General features: G+C 39.7%; 1 protein-coding gene across 5 annotated transcripts in view; it reads right to left on the reverse strand.

Annotated features, from left to right (window-relative positions):
* DNM3 (dynamin 3) overlaps window positions 1-20485 on the reverse strand; it is a 552008-nt gene that overhangs the window by 11833 nt on the left and 519690 nt on the right. For all 5 annotated transcript variants that reach the window (XM_057725664.1, XM_057725665.1, XM_057725667.1 and 2 more), the window contains 2 exons: window positions 17669-17895; window positions 16865-17101 (listed from right to left, as the gene is read on the reverse strand). In XM_057725664.1, the coding sequence (XP_057581647.1) occupies window positions 16865-17101; window positions 17669-17895 (464 nt within the window). The remainder of the gene's footprint in view (window positions 1-16864; window positions 17102-17668; window positions 17896-20485) is intronic.

Below are 20485 nucleotides of genomic sequence, written 5' to 3' on the forward strand. Positions count from 1 at the left end.
TGGATCTTAAGCAACAAATGCAGTGAGGAACAGGATACAATGTGGCATGGTGCGCTGGAAATTATTTCATGCATATGTGGTAGCTTTGACCAAAGGTTGTAGCCAAGAGAGAAAGGAATGCAAACTGAGTTCTCTTCTGATCCTTTTGTTCTTAAGTGTCATTCCTCAGCACTTCCTGACCATCCTATAGTTTCCAACCACCACTCCACAATGCTTCATGGTTTTATGTATCTCATAGCACTTAATTCTGTTTGCCATTATGTATTTATTTACTATATTATTGCCCGTGTCCTCCAATAGATGGCAAATTTCTTGAGTGCAGAGACCACATATTCTGTATTTATTACGTATGTTCAGCATTTAGTATAATGTGATTAGAAGGCAGTGAATAAATATTTATTAAATAGTAGACAAACAAATGAATGACTGAAAAGTACTTACACAAAGATGTTTAGCCAGCTTAGAGTATAGACCAAGTCAAGGTGAGCGGGTCCAATGAGGCCAGAAATGCAGCCTTTTGAGGCATTTGTCAGAGGTTTATATTTGAGGCAGCAAGTTTACATAGAAGTCAAAAGATGTGGATTCTAGCTCCAACTGCCAATTTGCATAATCATTAATCACTAAACTTCTCTAAACCTCAGTTTTGTCCTCTGTGACACAGGAGATTCAGACTAGATGATCTGTAACATGCTTTCCAGCTATTCACTGCAATGTGTTATTTATTGAGCATGTACTATGTGGACTATATTATGATGCATGATTTTTAAAAACTCAAAATCAATTCATAGTGGAAGACGAATGGGATAAGACAAGTATGCAAGTGGTTTTACTATAGCACCCCATTTTAAGTGGAAAAAATGAGGCAAAATTTTGTAATTCAGACTCTGAGAGTATATTCTCAGAGCTCGAAAATACAGAAATGTGGACACAGCAGGGGCACATATGATTCTAACTGTGGCATATAAAACGTGAGAGTCATAAGAGAATGTAGGCCTATAATGGGGTTAAAGAAACTAGAAATTATAGAAACTAGAAATTAAGTGATGCAGTGGAATGGACAAGTTCAATGATGGGGATAGAGAATAGAAAGACTGAGATACTCTGATGGAACAGCAACTTCTCATTAATCTCCTCCCCAATCTTTGAACCAACAAAGTCAATAGTGATGGGCAACTGCAGAAAGAGGCAAGGCAGGAGACCAGAAAAATATAACTTTCTGCTATGTGCCAGGTCTTTTGTTTGTCTTGTTCACCACTTTATCCCAGACCTCAGCGTTGTCTTTGGGTCAGAACATTTTTTTTTCAAATAAATAAATCATGAGAACCTACCCATCATGAGCACGTTAATGGAGTCCCTAGGGCATTGAATAGGCACTGCACACCTGTGTGGTGAATTAATGATTGAAAAAAAAGAAAGATAAAATTTCCATCATTTTCTCTTAAAATAATTATGACATCTTTAAAATATGCCTGGTTTCAGGTTAAAGTAACCCATACATGTACTTAGTAATTAAAAATCCTGAAGTGTCTGTCAACCTTTCTGGAAGAAATGAGCATCATCTTATTTCTAAAACAATAACCCCCCAATAATCTGTATAGAAAGCAATTCAAGAGAAGCATTAAGTTGTTTGGTGTGAATTTTCTTAATAAGTAACACTAAGACGTTTGCCAATTTCAACACCAGAAAAACATTTAAGGTTTACTGTTAAGGTTCATTTCATTGGTCCAGTTCCTAACCATTCAAAGAGTTTCCAAAGACATTCACCTCATAAGATAGTTTGTTTTGGGCCAAGCAGAGTTATTTGTTTTGTACTAAATTTTCCTCCATTACTTTGCGCAGTTGATGGGCTTCATTAAGTGACCCATTACATTGCAAAGGAGCATCTTGCATCACTTAGTGTTTATTGAAACACTATGTTGTGTGTGGGCGGTTTATAATTATGATAGAAGAGCCAGGTTTCTGCTTCCAAATCAAAGGGAAAGATGTGATGCTTGAATTGCATTTGTAGCTACAGGGATGGACTGCTTGCAGTATTTTGGCCAATGACAAATTTTGTAAGAAAGTCAAATGCTCATGCGGGGTGGGTGGCATGGCGGGGGAGAAAGTGGCTACACTGATAAGAGAGAAGAATGCATCAGCTGTCTTATTGTCTCATTCGATTCTCTTTCAAGAATGAAAGAACTAAATTTTCACCTGCTCTTCTTTGGGTTAGCTGGTTCTAGGTATTCATGGTGGGAGACAATCTTTTTTTTTTTTTTTTTTAAGAACTTTTATTGAGATATAGTTAACATACAATAAACTGCATATATTTAGAGTATACAATTTGGTATCCCAATCTCCCAATTCGCTCCCCCCCCAGGGAGACAATCTTAACAGGGGTGTATCAGCATGGGGGTGAGGACGGAAGCTACCTTTCCTCTAGCTCCTTGCTTCCTGGTAGCATAACACTGACTACTGAAATGGCTTGGTCTTTCTGCCCCTGCCCTCATTCCTCTTCAAGATGGGAAGTGGGATTTACCTATCTGGCAAGTATGTGAGCCAGACTGGATCTTTGTAGCTCAGGCTCTGTCCTTTCCTGTGCTTAAAACAAGATATCATGACTTCGAGGCCAGGATTCTTTCTGTTGGGTAGTTACATTGGCATGTTCTAAGGCTGTGGTTCTCAAACTAGACTGTGAATCAGAATTCCCTGGAGGACTTGTTAAAATGCAGGTTTCTAGGTCCCACACAGAATTTCTAAAGGGATGAGACACTTCTAGTAAGTTTCCAGATTATGCTGATGCTGCTGGTCCTGGGACTGTGCTTTGAAAACTGTTCTAAAACATAATAAATGGTTTTGTCCTTGCTTTGTTGGCAATTCATTTCACTTGCCAGATAAACTAAGAGCAAAAAGAGAAAGTGCTGGAAAAAAATCTTAAGATGAAGAAATGCTTGTAGAAATACTTTCATACTTTTGGAAATTAGACTCAAGCATGGGTCAAATCAGTTTTAGGTTTATGTTGTAAACACAAAGATATTATACTACAGGAGTGTTCTTGTTAGTCATCACCAGAAGAATAACTACTTGTTTAAGGAAGCTTGTATTTGCTTATGAAAATGGCAGCAGGTATAGAAACTAAGAACATCCAACCATGAATTCCAAGCTGTCATCTTTGGAGAGGGTATGGCTGAAATCCAACCTAATTAGCTAGGTGGACCCAAATTTAAAAAAAAGAAAACCCTCAAAAATATTCAAAGATTGATATTTCTAGGGGAATGCTATCTGCCTAAAACGATAGTTATTTGCATAAAAAAGGTATGCAATAGGCTTCATTTATACCATAAGTTCCACCTATTATATATAGGTGAAGCTTTAAAATATAACTGTCTCAAAATTTAATTTACATATAATTGCATTTAAGATCATGAGAGAGTTCTGCATCTCAGGTTTCTAGGAGCCATGAGAATCTGATATCAACTTGCACAACTTTTTAGTCTTATTGATGAAACAGATAAAAAAAATGAAGGGTTTTTTCTACCTAAGCACAGGAAGTAAGGCATCTCCTTTTTTGAGGGTAACATCAGATGAATTTCTTAGAAAACAAAAGAGAACAAAGGCAAAAACTGCTTTTGAGTTTTCTAAAATCGCGAAGAGTGCCTCCCACAGTGGACTCTGCTGCACTCAGCCCCAGAGTGGCTCCAGGCAAAGCTGGCCCTGGTGGCATCAGAATCAGCTGAGTTGGGAGACTGGAACACCCCGCTTCTCCATGACCCTCTTGAATTACTTAATCCTTGCATCATTTTTCAAAGTTTAAGGCATGTATACATAGTTTATCATCTGAACAACGTTATAAACTTCCTATGACCTGAGATTACTCCTTACCCTGCCTGCAGCCTTCCACAGCAACTGCAGGGGGCAGTGTCCCAACCAGGGGTTCAAGAACACGACTGAACATCCTCAAGGATAAATCAGACAGGGAGTACACGTCCAGGTGAAACGGAAAGGCAAGTAACTATGACCCAGGACTCCCTCTTGCTCTGAGAACAGATGATGGGACACCGTATTTTAAACTTCAGCATTGTGTTGTGGTTTGCTTCTTAATTTGAGCATTTATTCAAAAAACAGGTTTTATATATCTAAAATGTCTAAGGCTAAGTTCAGAAAAATACTATAAACAGTCATGATTTTGTCCACATGGAAGATAATATTTTGTAATTTATTATCAAAAATACTATAGGATGCTATCCAGCATATTTTTGGCCTTTTTAACTTTAGTAACAGAGCAAGCCAATAATACTGTCCAAGAATAGTTTACAGTAGATGTTGGAAAGAACAGAGAACTTGGAGTCCATTTAAAGGATTCAAAAAATTCTCTAATATGATTCGTGCTACATTTTAGAGCCAGCATTTCTTTCCCCTGTGAAAATGAACCTATGATTTTATAATGTATGTCATTGGGAAAGTATGAATCAATTGATGGACTTTGAAATAAGAACATAAGGAGAAAAACAGTCCAAAATTTTTGTTTGATTATGCAAACATATAATATACTGTATAAATTAGTCTCTGAGATAAGTGCTAATATAATCTACCTTGCCACACTTTCCTTACTCTATTTTAAATAAAGTAAAAATTTTGACTTGGATTTCACCCATAAGGATTGTACAGATAAACCCACTTCGGTCATTACAGCAAAAAGGCAGCTTAAGGGATGATTTGCCCATATTAACTCTGCTCAGTTTATAATTTGTAAAAAGAATTTGCCAGGCAAGGTTTTCAACAGAACAGAATAAGAGAGAAAGTGTTTGTGTTTAAACTGTTTCTTAAAATACACTAAATATTGGGCTAATTCTAAAAATTAACTTTGATTAAACACTGCACATCAACTCATTCTGTTTTCTTTCATTCCCTCAATAAGCCCTGTTTATGTGCTAGATGCTTTATGAAGAGTCAGAGGTACAGAAATACAGTCACTGCTCAGGAGTTTCTAGTTGAGTTGGGAAGAGAGACAGGCAAAGTGTCCACTGTTGGGTAAGTGCTACAACAGGATTATGCCTCAAGAGTTTCAGGGACACCTGGAATCTTAGCCTGGGGATGGAAAGAGGTTGGGGGGTTGGAAGGACTTGAAGAAAACAGAAAAAGTTGAGGTGACTGGCATTCCAGGAATAGGAGATAGTATGTATGAAGAAAAAAAGCTAGAAAAAGTACTGTTAGTGTGAGAAATCAAGTATTGTCTTATTCTTTATCACAAGTGGCAAGATTACTTGTTTTGCTCCAAGCCCTAATTCATAAAACAAATAACTTTTAGAGGGCGTTTAGTTGTTTTAAAATATGATTCCTAAAAAGCATTACTTCTGAGATTAATTTTTATATTTTAGTCTCTGTACTATATCACTGACGACAGATAAGCTGGGTAGAGAAACGGACTAAAAGGTATACAAAGAAGCAGAAGGTAAGAGGAATATAGTGATGAGAAAACTACAGAGAGAGAGGATGTGGTTTTTAAAGACATTTACACGCAGATGGCTACTGAATGAAGTTAGGCAGTGTCCCTTTGGAAGATTTTCTCTCTCTCTATCTCTCTCTCCCCGTCCTTCCCTTCCTCCCTTTCTCTCTCTCTTTCAAGAAATCCCCAAAGAGATCTAAGAACTTACATGCTGTATGTAGAAACCTACTCCCATTGATGGTAGCTGGGATAAAACTATTTCTAACCCTCTTCATCTTCTTCTGTCTCTCATCCCTGCCCTTTCCCTCACTCCCACCCCAGGCACCAGGAGAAGGGGTTGGCCAACTCAGACATTTAGGGGAAGGAGGAGAAGTTGGGAAGGAGGTGCTAAGGACTAGCGACTGGGAGAGGCAAACTTCCACTTCTGAGATGCACATTCCTTTGTCATCTCAAGTCAGGAAGAAGAAGCAAAAGAAGCAGGGATGGGGAGGGGAAAGGCAACACTGGATCTCTATACACAAGTGTAAAATTCATTTCTGCTTTGGAAAGGTGGAAAAGACCTTTTGCTCCTTTCTGACAGAGAGCAAGAACCTTTTGGGCATGATATCTGATGTGGGGCCTTATTTCAAAGAGGGTAAATATGTCATTAGGAATGTTGATGCAAAAGCTAACTTTCCAATTCCTCTTATTTTTGTAAAAACAACAAAAAACTGAGCACGAGGAATTTGATGACTTAGAGAAGATTTACGCTGTGCCCACGTTTCATTTCTGCCTGACCTGTGATCCCCGGTGAATTAAAAGGCCAGTTTTAAATGCACCACGTGGTATTTTTCTGGTCACTTATATCAGTCCGAGTGTAAAGAATGGAGACGAGATACCCTTTACTCATTAAAATCCTAGTGATTTAAAAAAAAAAACAAACTCCAGCAGGAGGAGCTCTAACATGCCTGAGAGTTCAAATTTTAAAAACAAGTTGAAAGCAAACAGAAAAACAGAGAGGCGGTGTGCCTTGCAAGCTGCCATGTCAGTGAACAAATATGTGACCAAGTCCAATTAAATGCTTAGTGCGAAGCTAAGTGATGATACTGGTGGAGACAGAACGGCCCACATTTCTCCCTTCCACGAGTCTCCTCGTTCTGATGCAGTTAAACTGGGAACGGATCTGCGGTGTTAGCTCTTACAAAAGAGGGAGCAAAAGGCTGATTTCTGGGCAAGTCTAGAAGTTACTCTTTTCCTCTTGAAGTGTCAGACTGTTTCTAAATGCGTCTTTGACACTGGCTCAAAAACCGCATTTTAAAATGAAATTTTCATCGGTGTTTGAAAGCACTACAAGAACTCCTGAATGTTTGTCTCCTTTACTCAGTGGCTTGTTGGGTGCTTTTTTAAAATGAGGGAAATGCTGCGTTTGTAAAAACTGGTGCTAAAAGGGCAAGGAATCATATGTCCCCTGGGCCGTGTAAAGAGTCTGCAGAAAGAATTAGAGCTTTCTAACATACTCACACACATCAACTGGAATACAAAGAATTTACTCAGGAAAACAGTGAGAAGTACATGAATTTAACAGTTACCGGATTTTTAGGGTAAGCCTTTCCATTTTGGACCGTGTTGTGGGAGAGGAATGGACGAGTGGGCATACAGTATGATCAGAATTACTTAACCTGAAGGAAAGTTTCAACCAATCCCTTTTAATCACTCGCCAATAAGAAGTCAAACTTTTTGTTTTACACCTTAATGGTATGCCCGTGTTTAAAAATTTTATATAAGCTCTTACAGAAAATTTAACTAGACCAATTCAGACCCAAAGTCACTAAATAAAGCTAGTCTAGACGGAAAAATCTATGAAAACCATATGTCTTTTAGGCATCTGTCTTACAAAAACTGCCATCATCTTGGAGAAATAGTTCACAAAATATGCTTTTAGGAAAACACTGCTGTAATGTCCATGGGAGCTGTGCTTAAGAAGACGGCTGGCCTTGGAAAGTAAAGCCAGAATGTTTACAAATGAAAAGCTCTCGTTTCTACACATATCTGCCTGTAAACATCACTGAGAGCATGGACAAAGGCAGATATAATTTATATTTCCACTATTCTAGAAAGGGTCAAAAAAGTTTACAGTTTTGTTCCTCCACGCCCCCCACAGAATGTTAGACCAAGGGATCTCAAAGCAACTCTGTTCTCACTCACAGAAAACTGTTTTGAATAACGCTGTACGTGGATGAGGCCAAAGAACCAGAACATTTTCTTCTGATTATTACCTCATCCTGCTGGCCTGCCAAACACAGCCAGAAGGCAGGTGTCCGACAGTAACCAAAGGAAGACTGTCCTGTGTAATTGGGTGTAGGGCCCATGTGAGAGACAAGGGGGAATCAGAAGCACTGGGGGACAAAGCAGGAGCGCAGTGAAGAGAAATGTCCTAAAACCTTGCCTTTCAGATTTAACACTGCTTTCTGGAGACAAGGGTCAGGGCTACCTTCATTATTCTAGCTACATATTTTTGTATCTCCAAATGCACTTTAATAAGTGGTATGAAATCCACAGACAAAACCAGAAAAGTTAACTTTAATGATAAAAATAACATTTTGACAGAAACCTGAAGAGTCTATGGAGACTGTGAAAGTATTTGTAAATTGCAAAGATTCCCTGTGACCCTCAAGAATATTTTGCTGAGACTTCTTGCTCTGCAGGGAAGGGAACTACACAGTAACAATGTCATTGGTGTGAGAGCCCCACGTGCTGTTCAGACTAGAAGACTGAATAAACACTATATATCAAATAGGAAAGGTCCCCGGTTGAAGAAGGCGAGTACAGTAAAAAAAAAGAGGGAAATCTACAAGATGGCTTCAATCACACACAAAAGTTTTCAGCAAAAGCGAGAAACACGATTTCAACATGTTTATTCAAAGGTATGGTGCTTTAAAATGAGTTTTCAAATACTTATTAGTTTTTGAGTATTAAGATGGTAATGGGGTAATTTAGAGTGTTTGAAAGAGTAAAACAAATCAAGCAATCATATCAACAACCCTCATTACAGATCCCTAAACTGAACTGTAGAGCATTTAAGTAGGTTAATCAAAGTCTACTGATAAATCACAGGGATTTTTATGATCCATTAATTTCAGTCCTGAGTGTTCTGATACTACTATTGTTAGAGCTAAAACTGTAAGTTTGCTTTCTTTCAAAGAATATGTACAGCATGGATTTTATTGTGACTTTAGACCCAGATACGTGGAGGGAAATTACTGTAGTGGTTTCTCTAGTTAACACATTTACTAATGTTTCCTTAATTTTCCATCCCAAGAGCCAATAATTAAGGTAGAAATGGCCTCACATGAAGTTTTATTATTTTAGTTATTAAAATATTTTCCAACACTACTAAGAAGCAAAAAGAAGTTCTAGTTGTTTTAAAAATAAGTAGACGTTTTCCTCAGTTTTTATAGCTTTCCTCCATGAATGGTGGTCTAAAGGCAAAGCAGTGTGCAGACTTTCTGGCGGAGACCCTTGAACATGAGACTAGGGAGAGATTTATTTGAGGGAAAAACTTCATTCACTCTTAAAATTGGCTTTGAGAGTAATCCTAATATAAAGTTAAAAAATACACATGGTACAGAATATATCTTACATAATTATCCATTCGCAAGTGGAATAATTCCATTTTAGATTCTTGGGCTGCAAAATATCTTTAAAAAGCCTTTCCTATCTCCTACTCTCATAAAAGGTCTCATTCTAGATGAATGTAAAACATACTGAAATTTAGATAAGTCTGCTCATGAAAATCTGAAACCAAATACAGGTAATATTTACATGGTGGAGGCAACTGGTATATTTGATTGTAAAATAAGTTTATTTTCCAAATCACATTCAAGGCCACCTGAGGTCTCCTTTCTCTTGGTTTTCAAAATTGCCATAGAAGCTTAGGAATTCACTTGTGGTGGTATACCTTGTTGATGGTTTTCTAGTGTTTACCTGATTCTCTCTCTCAGTTGGTTCATTAGCCTTTCTACAAAAACCAAACAAGTAGGGAAGGGATGAAGCGTTTTTCTAAATTTTATATTAACTTGCATATTTTCTGGGTTCCCATCAAAGCAGCAAGAACAATATTATCCTGTTTTTCAGTGTTTAAACCAATCCCAATGGGGGAAAATGTTGACTTTATGAAGATTTGGAATTCTCCATGTGTCTGAGCAATTAAAATCAAGAAGGCCAGGCCTCGTCATTGACCATGAGTGATTGAGAATTTTGCTCTTTGCCATTTTGAGTAAGCATTTTTTTCCTGATCCTTGGTTGAAACGTGTTCTTTCTACAATTCATGTGAGCAGATCATTTTGACTGGAAAACAGGAGTGGACATTTCCTGGTGTTTATCGGAATGGTTAAAAAATAATTTCAGGAATTAGAGCACTTGCTATTTATGGGTTTGCCTATTGTGTGGCTCTAATGCCTGAAAAGTAGCCAGAAAGAAAAGAAAGTACCATGCCATGAGGAGGCTGCCTCAGTTCCTTGTGGCTGTGGACTTTGCGCTCTGTAGGAATTCTGTTTCTGGTCAGAGCTGCCCTAGGATCTAAACGTCATCTAAATACTGGTAATGTGGCATCAATACACATACAGATTCTTGCAAACCCAATGCCTTTACAACACTGCCTCCCCTCCCACCCCCCCATCCCCTGCATTTAAAAGTACTGGCCAGACCAAAAGTGTCATATTCTTTTGGAAACAGCATTTGGTAAGCCAGATGGATTTCATTTGGCAACTAAAGGGTGTAAATACGTGTTTAGGTTCAGAGATTCCCCTAGACAACGGTTACAATATGTTGGCTAGAGTAAGCTAAGGGTTTCAACTTCGGGCATTTAAAAATTCTATGTTTAACCAGCAATAAAGTTATGACAAGCAGACAAAAGCCACCAAACCCTCGGTTAAATCCTCAACTCCCCTCTCATATGGCTGGAGGTAGGCACATAAAGCACATTCTGAGTGAAAGATGCAGCATTTACATTTTCATGTTTAATTTCCTGGCTATTTATCAGCTAAAAGCAGCTCTAGTAATCTAAATTTCACTTCTAATTTTTCCTCATAGTTGGTAAGTCAGAGGGAGGAAGAAGCGTCCAGTATCTCATTCCTGACGTTTGCTGCTTACGTAAAATTTAGAGGTGAAAGAGCCATGATCATGTTGTGCTATGAATCTCTTAAGTCATTGAAAAACATGCCACCTAACCATAACTGCCTGAAATGAAGATTTTCCCTGTAAAATCATTTTTTTTCTTACAGTGAGGGAGACAAAAGAGGGCAGTGATGAAACAGAAGTACTAGCTTGTGTGCGTCTGCAAGACTGTGGTTCTGCTTATCCTGGGTAGAATTCTTTCCTTTTCTTTGAGCTGACATCAACTTGTATATAAGAACATTCAGCAGATTCCAACTGGTGACAATTTGCTGCTGACTGGCTATGGGAAGAATAATAATTATTGACAGTGCGTTTTTCACTGGTCAATGGCTCTTGTGCCAGACTCCTGTCTTGGCTGTCTTCCTCTATCAGGCAAAACCAGGGGCTGGATTAGGTTCCCTGAAACTCAAAAAGGCTTTCCCTGAATTGTTGAAGCTTATCAATTTAGAGCCCCAAACAAGAACAATGATGGAGCTATTTGCTTTTGTCATGGGACGTGGAAGCAGTTGTTTTGTTAACTCAATGCCAGTTACCACGGGGATGGTATGGTATATGGTATATTGTTATATTTACTGCCCTGCTGCCTGTCTGCACTTCTGCTGTTTGTACTTTGCCTCATGTAGATCCTTTCTTATTTTCTTTTTTCTTGTACCCTCCTACAACATCAAGATGTTTGGAAAAGTAAGATAAGGGGCACATTGAAAACTGAAAGGCAATCTGAAATCTACCTTGACACATCTGCAAAGCCCCCAGATTCCTGGGCCTTGCCTAAACAGACTGCCAGTCATTCTGGACTGCGGCGGGATGGAGATGTTTGTGTAAAGTAGACTCAAGTTTGCTAGACCCAAGAAGGAAACCACCAGACTAGTTTTACTTCCACTTGAACTAGAATGAAACCAAGACCTGAAGAATGAAAACCTTTGACACTAACCATTGATTCACCTCAGTGAATTATTATGTTACATCCAGAATCATTGTGGCATTTTAATGAGTTTGATGAAATATTTAATTAAGGGGCTCAAATTAAATTGGACACTTTCTTTAGTGAGCAGCTTGTGACCAAATTCCTATTTTCATTAAACTATATTAAGCATCATGACAACTCATGTTAAACCTGCAACAAATTGTTAATTACATTTGGGATTTCAGTAACAAATTTTGTAACATAGTAGCCTCATGAGATGCCTTAAATATTAAGAATCAGAAAAGAACCCCCCGAAGTGCTATACTTTGTAAAGAACCTTGCTTGACTTTTAAATCCAGTTGCTAAATATAAAAACTGTTCCCTGAAAAATCAGAACACCTAATCATAAATTTATTTGTTTGTTCTTTAAAGGAGAAGGATGTTGAGGAAAATAGAAAGCTCGTGGCTGAAATGAGAAATCACAAGATGAATTCATCATTTGTCCAAAGATACTCAGCTGCTAAAAGAAGTCATACTTTTAGAGGGCTGTTGAGGAGGGAGTAAGTCAGGACGTTTCCAGTACACGACTGCGGGGGAATCAGACACAGGCTAGTCCCAAAAGTCGCTTAACTGTCCGTGAACCCTGAGCCCACGACTTCAAGTCTCGGCAGCTTCGTCCTTCATGGCACCAAACCTTGATGTTAGGGATGCAAAGACACACTCATAAGAATCACGGGTTTGCTCTTACTCAACATTTGGGGGACTTGCTGAAAATAAAACAAAACAGGGAGACCTTATCCCTAGGTGAAAGGGATTCTCTGTTAACTGTCAATTAAATCAACATATAAAATATGTAAAAGATATTGTACAGAAGAGCATCAGGGTAAAACATTTAAAACAAGATTAAACTAAATTGTAAAGACATCCAAATGGCTTTCACCTCTGTAAAGAAAAGAACATGATGCATGGATTGTCTCTTCATGTAGAGAAATGGATACACCTTTTGCCATGGTTGGTTGAGTAGTAAATTACTGAGAATGTGGGGCTGTGATCAGACTCTCAAAGCGCGCCATATGTAAAATCAGGGAAACTCTGTAAGTCATGGAAGGAGTGTAAGTGGGAGGCCCTGGAATAACCTTGATGCTATTCCAGGGCTGTCCCTGCAGTGCAGGGACCCCAGTTTCACCATGGGCCTCACCCGAGACTTTTTCTGTGGAGCATTTCTTGGTTTCCCTGCTGTGTTTCTGTCATGTGAATGAGCTGGAGTAAAAGCTAAATCCTTTCCTCTGATTCACTTTTGTCATTTTTAAAAGACACCATCAGACTTGGTGACAGGGGTGGTTAAAAGAAAGGACTTCTATTTTTCAAAAGAAATTTGTTTTTAAACAGAAGACTGGGTGATGAGGTAAACGAAGTTTGCTTTTCCTTGGACAGAGACCCTTCCTCCCACCCTATCCCCTTTTGACCATTGCAAAATAGCTTAGTCCAAGGAACGGGGAGAAGACAAATGAGTGAAATAATGCCAGAGTCGGCTGTTGCCAGGAAAAACACACACACTCTGATTCAGTTAATTTGTTCTGTTAATGTCAAAGGCTATGATTCCCAATTAGCTAATTTTTAGAAGCTGTAACCAAAAATAGCTACATCATCCCTAAAGTTAGTGTTTGGTGAAGATTAGGATCTTTGAGTAAGAGAATAGGGCCCCTAAAGAGGTCCTGATGTCTGTTTAAGATCATCTTGCTAAACAAGGACATGACTGGCTGGGATTTTCCAACTGGGTTTCAGCCCCTTCAGAGAAGTTGATGGAGGTGAGAGGGGAGGGGACACACCAAACATTCTGGCAACAGAAAATGTTCCACAAATCAGATCTGTGTACAGTCAGCTTTCTAAGGGCAGAAGCATCCATGCTGGTGAGCCTCTTTGGGATAGATATGCTCCTCTAGTTCAGGAGGAATTAATTAAAACAGGCATGTAGTTTGCAATATTTCTAGCTCCCTCACTGAAAGGCTCCATGCACTTAAACCAGAACAGCTTGAGCAGCTGAGAAAAACTGGGCCAAAAATGATTCCACCAGCCTCCCTCCTTCCTCTTGCTTTACATTGGAATGGAAAGACATAATAATGATCTTTTTTTTTTTGTTAAAGCAGAACACTCATGGTTTCTGTACAATTGCAAGTGCTTTCCTCACATCTAAATAGGGTTATAATAAATCTGTGCTCTTAATAGTGAAGATCACAACTTGCTAATGAAATCGCAAATTATCCAGAAGAAAACTGTGCACAGGCACATGCTGAATGGCAGAATCTTTTGCCTCTAAAGGTTCAGTTTTTGCCTTTGTAATATTAAAGCCCAACAGGGAGCCAGTGGGACACCGCTTGTGCTGTCTTGTCACGTTATGAGTTTCTGGTTTCAGATAAAAGGGGAGAAAGGGCCCTTAAGAAAGCAAAGAACTGGAAAAAAAAAATTAAACTTCCTTCTCGGAAAGCTAAGGGTTGTTTTTCTGGAGATGATGGATAATGGCATTTCAAGTTTTTTTTTAGTTTTTAATAGAGAAAATGGAGGCAAGTTGTGGAGGGAAAAGAGAATGTATAAATAAATAGAACAAGGTGAAGTTTCAACAAGAGCTTCCTTCAACTTTTTCTTTCTTTCTTCCTTTCTATCTTTGTCTCTCTTTCCTTTTCTCTTTTTTTTGAAATCTTAAACCCCATTTCTGGCTTGCATTTGGTAGGATTCCTGCTCTGGCTTTTATTAAAAACAGACTTTATGTGGTCAGAATTCTCCATCTAAAGCTAAACTTTAATAGGCATAAGGATCCTGACAAAGTCTTTCTTGCTCTCTCTCAGGTGACCCCCCCCCGCCCCCGCAAAGGATTTCCCTCCCAATGCGCTGAACTGGCGCTGAAACTTGAAGGCTCAGCAGAAAACAACCAACTTTCCTCTTTTACTCTGAACCCTCATTTCTGTTTTACGTTTGAGACTCTTTGCAAGGCCAGATCAAGTTTAGTCTGGCTCTAACTTGAGAATACTCTAGAAATTTTGAATAACACGACTGTTGTCCTATAAATTCCCCAATGCAGATGCCTGAAACCTGGTGGTTTCCCTTCTCCAGCACAGGCTCCAGAGCCCGATTCGATTCCTGCTAGCTACCTTCTGTGTGTGAGCTTGGAAATACCAAGGGCGACTCCACCTGGCTTAACAAATCAATTTAGCATTCAACAGTATCTCTGAAGGGTACTGGCAAGCCAGCTTATCTGAAACCAAGAGGTAAAGCAGTCAAGCGAGCAGGCAAAGACATGCACTTTCATTCTTGAAGACAGGCACCACCAGGTTGCTCTGGTTCCTTCTTATAGCCAAACAGACAAAATAGCCAACGTCAAGGCTCCTGTATGGGACTCCCACCTTCCCACTCTCAACACCCCTCCCCCAATGGCCTCCCTGCCTTCTTGGCACAATGGCAGACCCTTTCCCAGTCAATTTTAAGTTTCCTAAAACAATAATTTCATCTTGCTTGTAGTGAGGCTCAGTGCTGACGTGTATGCTTGCTTGCATGGGAGGGACGGTCTTTTGAATACTGCAGCGCGGGGGTCCTCAAGGGGAGGGAGATTTTACACCCCCCTCCCCATGCCCCGCTACCAGCGGGAATGTCTGGAGACCTTTTCAGCGGTCACAGCTGGGGGAGGGCGACCGCCATCCAGTGGGGAGACGCCAGGATGCTGCTAAACATCCTCAAATGCACAGCACAACCCCCACGACAAAAACGGCCACAGTGCTGAGGCGGAGAAACCCTGACATTATGGTTAGGAGACTGCGTGGGACTACAGCCCAGCTCCATGAGGGCCTGGTTGAGCAGCCTTTGGCAAGTTGCTTAACCTCTGTGCCAAGTCAGTAAAATGGATAATAACCATCTCATGAGGATGTTGGGAGCATTAAACAAAAACGTACCTGGCAAAGCTCTTAGGACAGTGCCTAGCATACACTGAGAACTCAGTAAATATTAGCTAGTATTACTATTATTACTAGAAATTTAGCTCAGTTCCAAATAAATTCTAAGCCAAATCTATTGAGGTTAGAAAAAATATATATATATTTATAGGTCTGAGAGCACATACATCCTCTTTGATGGGGACCAAAAGCGTGATGGCAGTAACAACAACAGTACTTTACAGTTTATGAGACTCTTTCACATACCTCATCTCATATGATTTGGGCAACAACCTGTTATGTCTTTATTTCATAGATGAGGAACTCCTGGCTCAGTTAAATGAGTTGCCCAAAGCCTGTGGCAAACCAGGTCTTCTGACTGCACATCTCCTTCCATTCCTTCTACATTTCCCTTTGTTTAGTGGTTTAAGACGCCCCTTCTTCTCCTCATTACACCCAACAGCCTGAATATCAAAATAAATGTACGTACTGTAATCAGAGGGTGAGGTGACTCAGGCTTCATGGGTGGGCAGAAGTCACTTCTCCTTTCACGGTACATGCATAGTAAGGTTTTCCTTCATGGAGTATATAAACATTTTAATCTTCTGAACTGAATTTCTAAAAACTTAACTTTCTGTATGGACTATTTTCTTTCCTTTTTAAATTTCTAACGTTGAGGGAAAAAACCCTAATTCCTTCTATTTTCAAAATCTCTAATTAGTATATTGACTGTAAATGTATGCGGATGAGAATATAGCTTCAACTCATGTTTCAAGTTCCACTTATTTATTACCTATTTTGTTTCACAATTAAGCCTGAAAATCTGCTTACAAATGCCAAATGTATTATTCAAATGTACAATGTTCTATCTTCTATATGATCAGTGACTGCAGACAGCAATCATATGTCTGTGTTAAAATTTCCATGAGTCGTTTTTTAAAAAACAACTGCAGATTTATCAGCCAGATTTTTACTCAGCCTACATTAAAGTTAATAATATTGGGTTTAAGGGTCAAAGTTCAGAGGGCAGATGGATAATATTCCTTGAAGACAGTGGTTTTCTAGAATTCCTTCGGTAATAGACAAGGCCAGGCCTGAGCTAGTGACGCTCTCCTGACCTAGGGAGCACACAGCTTGCAGCGACCCAGCCATGGCTCTTTCATTTCAAAGCTCTCTGTCAAATTCTACAAACAGCTGCCAAGATGTCATGCATCTGGAACCAGGTTTCTTTGGTCCCATTCAGTTTGTGCCAGTTGAGAAAGGAGAGGTTTAGGCCGTGTACTGGTTTCTAAATGGTGTCACAGGCTCAGCAATCTTCCCGCGATCCCTTTCCCGGGGGGGAAAGCTGCAAACGTGTACGATAGTATCTTTGCCATTTTCTTTTCCGAATCAGTTTTGTCTGTTATGCTATGGGAAGAGAACCGACGAGCATCCCCCCAATTCTGGCCACAGAACACTCACCTTGGTACGCTGGGAGGGGCCCTGGTGGGCCGAGAAGGAACCTGCGGAGGCGCCCCGAACGAGTCGCTGCTGTTGGGGAAAGGAGGTAAGGGGCCGGGCCTGAACGGCACTGGGGGTGCCCCCGAGTGGGGTCCTGGGGAGGGGACGGCAGGCGCAGGCCCCCGACCAGACGTGGGCCTCGGGAGGGGAGCGCTCAGCGTGGGCCTCCTCTGGGTGGTGGGGCTTGGAGGGGGGGACCTGGGGACAGAGAGCAACAGCAGTTTGCCCATTCTCCTTTCTGAAGGAATTCATCCTTAAAAGTATTTTATAACGGACTGCTTTTCAAAAAGTATCTTTTGACTAACTCAGATACACGTTAGGGATGTTAAAAGGTATAAAAGGGTAAATGCTGAAAAGGAAGGTTCCCTCCCCAACCCCCTTGCTCTGTGGAGACAACCAATATCGTTTCCTGGGTATCCTTTTATAATATCTTCTCTCTCTATATATATACATAAATTGCTTTTTCTGTACATAGTGTTCTATAATTTATGGTTTTTTTTAAGCTTTACATTAACTGGGCTGTCTTTTCATTTCCGTACTTAAAGAACGTATTCTTTTTAATGGCTGTATAACGTTCCATTATAAGGATATATTGTGCTTGATTTTGAAAGGAGTTGGAATCATCTGACCCTCTCTCTCCCTCCTGGACTTAAATGCCTTTTCCCCTCTTTGTTCTTTAGGTTCCTATTGGTTTAGGGAAGCACATTCAGAAAATGACACTGGACAAGCCGGGAGGGCTCTGGTGATGCGGGGCCATCTTCCTACCTGCGGGAATGCTGGATCCAGGAGTCATCCACGGGCGGCGGTGCAGGCGTGAATGTTGTGGCTGTGTTGATGTCGCCGATGACGACGAGGGCTTCTTTAAGGGCTTGGTACATCCGAAGCATCTCATCCCGGCGCTGAGCCTGTTCTGCAGATTCCTCCATCAGAGTATTTTGGTCCTCAGAAGAATATAATTGTGCTAGGAGCTCGGAATTTATGAAATCTTTCACCTGCCAGGTCACCACAGAAAAGTAAAAAATGGGAAATGAATGAGTGATTGAACAATAAACTGGTTCAGAGATTGTGGACAAAGGCCACAAAAGTCCACTCTGGGGAAAGGGTGCATCTGTTAACTCTTATTTTCTTTATTATCCTCCCAATGCTAGTAACAATCTTCCTCTCTGTCTATGGCTGTTGACAGTGAAGAAAAACATAGATTAGTTGAAAAGAGGGCCAAACCTCGCCATTGCCAGAACAGGGCCTGCTGGCTGTACAAGCATTTCTGCAATCTTGTTTGAGGCTGCTTGGCTTATAGACAAGGGAAGGTAAGTGGCAGTATTTTCGACAGGAAATAATGACATAGGGAAACCTATGTAATAACACAAGTTATGCATTCCTTGGTATTCCCAGCCCTTTATCTAACTCTTACCAAAATCACTGGAATGCTATTACGACCCCAGGTTTCAGTGTTGTCTCAAAAGTGGAATTAGCACCAATAAGTGACTATTTATTAAATACAGAATTATATATGATATTGCAAGTTGATTTACAAAAAAAAGTGATACATTCTCTGATTTCTAGAGCTTAACAGTGATGAGGACTGACATAAGGTTCCACACTTAACAGATATATGAAGACAAACTAAAATATGAACAATTCGTACGCGTCTTAGAGGAGGGGCATTTTGTGGCAGGATGAGAATGGAGAGGATGCATATGTCATGCAGCCCTGAGGGAGAGAGAACTGATCATCATATTTCATCAAGTCTAAGACACGACTGATTTTAAGACACATCACTCTTTTTTATGTGCCATGAAGAAAGAAAAAACACCATCAACTAAACTACGACAGAATGCCAAGATGTCATTGAGAATAATATGCATCTTTGTGTTAGAAATGTTAAATGTGAAAAAAAGTGAATGTGAAAATCAATGAAATCTGATGTGCCTTCACAAGTTATCTGATTTAATTCTCACTGCATACTTAGGAAACGTATATTATTATTGCAATTTTACAGATGAAGGAACTGAATAGAGTTCAGAGAGTTTAAGTAACTTGCCCAAAGTCACACAACATTAAGTTGAACCCCAAATCTTCTGACCTGAAGTCTAGTGCTCTGTCTATTATCCCCTTGCCTCACTTTGAGTGCTTAGAAAAAAGAATTTACGTTTAAGCATCATTATTTTAGTGTGGTGAAAAAAGTATGCCAATTAACTTAAGCCTAGAAAAATGAACCTACTTGAATTTTTCAGTTTCTCTGTTAAATGAGAAAGCTAACACTTATTTAGAGTCACTGGATCTCTCTAAGAAAGGCCAAATGCCAGTATATTTAATTGTTACAAATTCAAACAGACAATAGAAAACCTGTCAGATGCTCAAAATTCCTGGGTTGTAGTAACATTTGTAACTCAGAGATGACAAGACTCTAAAACACATAGCTTTGCTATTTTTTAAAGGCATCAAACCATGTAAATAATTCTACTAATCAGAAAATTCAGCTAAATCACAGCTTTGCTGTGGTGAAATAAAAAGTGTTCTCTGCACTTATTCTGTAAACCAGGGGTGATTTAAATGTGGAAGTAATCTAACACACAAGACGTATTTGGGCAACTGTCTGGTGGAAGAGAAGGTTTATGTGTGATAGTTGTGGAAGGTAAATTTGGCCAGGTAACCCTGGGCCAGATGTGAAGGCTTTGAATGTCAAGGAAAAGTATTTGAACTGTATCCACTTGGCAGTGGGAAGCCATGGAAGGCTTTTAAAAACAAGTAAGTGAAATAATAAAAGAGAGTTTTAGGAAAATCAATCTGGCTGTGATTGGAAAAGAATTTGCAAGTGTGGTAGTAGAGATAAAGAAATCTGTCAGAAGGCCATTGCAGGTCATTTATGAGATGATAAGGGTTTAATTTAACAAACTTGCAGTGGCATAGAAACTATGGGCCCAGATAAATGACATTATAATGGAAAAACCAACTGGACTTGGAGCTGTTTGGATGTGAAGGGCAAGGAGAAAAGCAACGAAGACACCTCAAGCATTGAAGTCTGGGTGAGTGGAAGTCAAGGAAAGTCAGAACTCAGAAGACAGTAAATTTGGCTTAAGAAATATTTCATTCCCCTCCTTGAAGATTTATTTATTGCGAAACACACTTGCAGGTACCCAAGGAGTCATGCACATTTGCACAAATCTTCCACTGTGAGGTGTGTGTATCCACTTGGAGAGATGGTGCAACTCCAAACTTAAAACCAGACAAGTTTCCTGGCATAGACCATCAGTTGGGTTAAGCTCTTTTGAAGCTTTACATCTTCCTGGAGTATCACTTAGAATCTATTAAACACAATTTAAAAGCAGATCCTTCCAAGAATAGATTTAAAGCAGATCTGAATTAAGAAGCAACTGTCAAACAAACCATGAGATAAAATAATAAGAGCCTGCTTCAGCAGTCTGATCAAAGATCTGCCTTGAATCAACCCTTCCACATCAAAATGTTACGCACTAAAACTTGCCTACTCTCCAGCTGATTTGGCAATGTTGTGAAATAATATGAACAATTTCAGCATGAGAGAAAATGGCACTATAGCACAGTGGTTAAGGGCACAGTCCT

This window comes from Hippopotamus amphibius, chromosome 3 (genome assembly GCF_030028045.1).
Source record: "Hippopotamus amphibius kiboko isolate mHipAmp2 chromosome 3, mHipAmp2.hap2, whole genome shotgun sequence".
Taxonomy (NCBI): Eukaryota; Metazoa; Chordata; class Mammalia; order Artiodactyla; family Hippopotamidae; genus Hippopotamus; species Hippopotamus amphibius.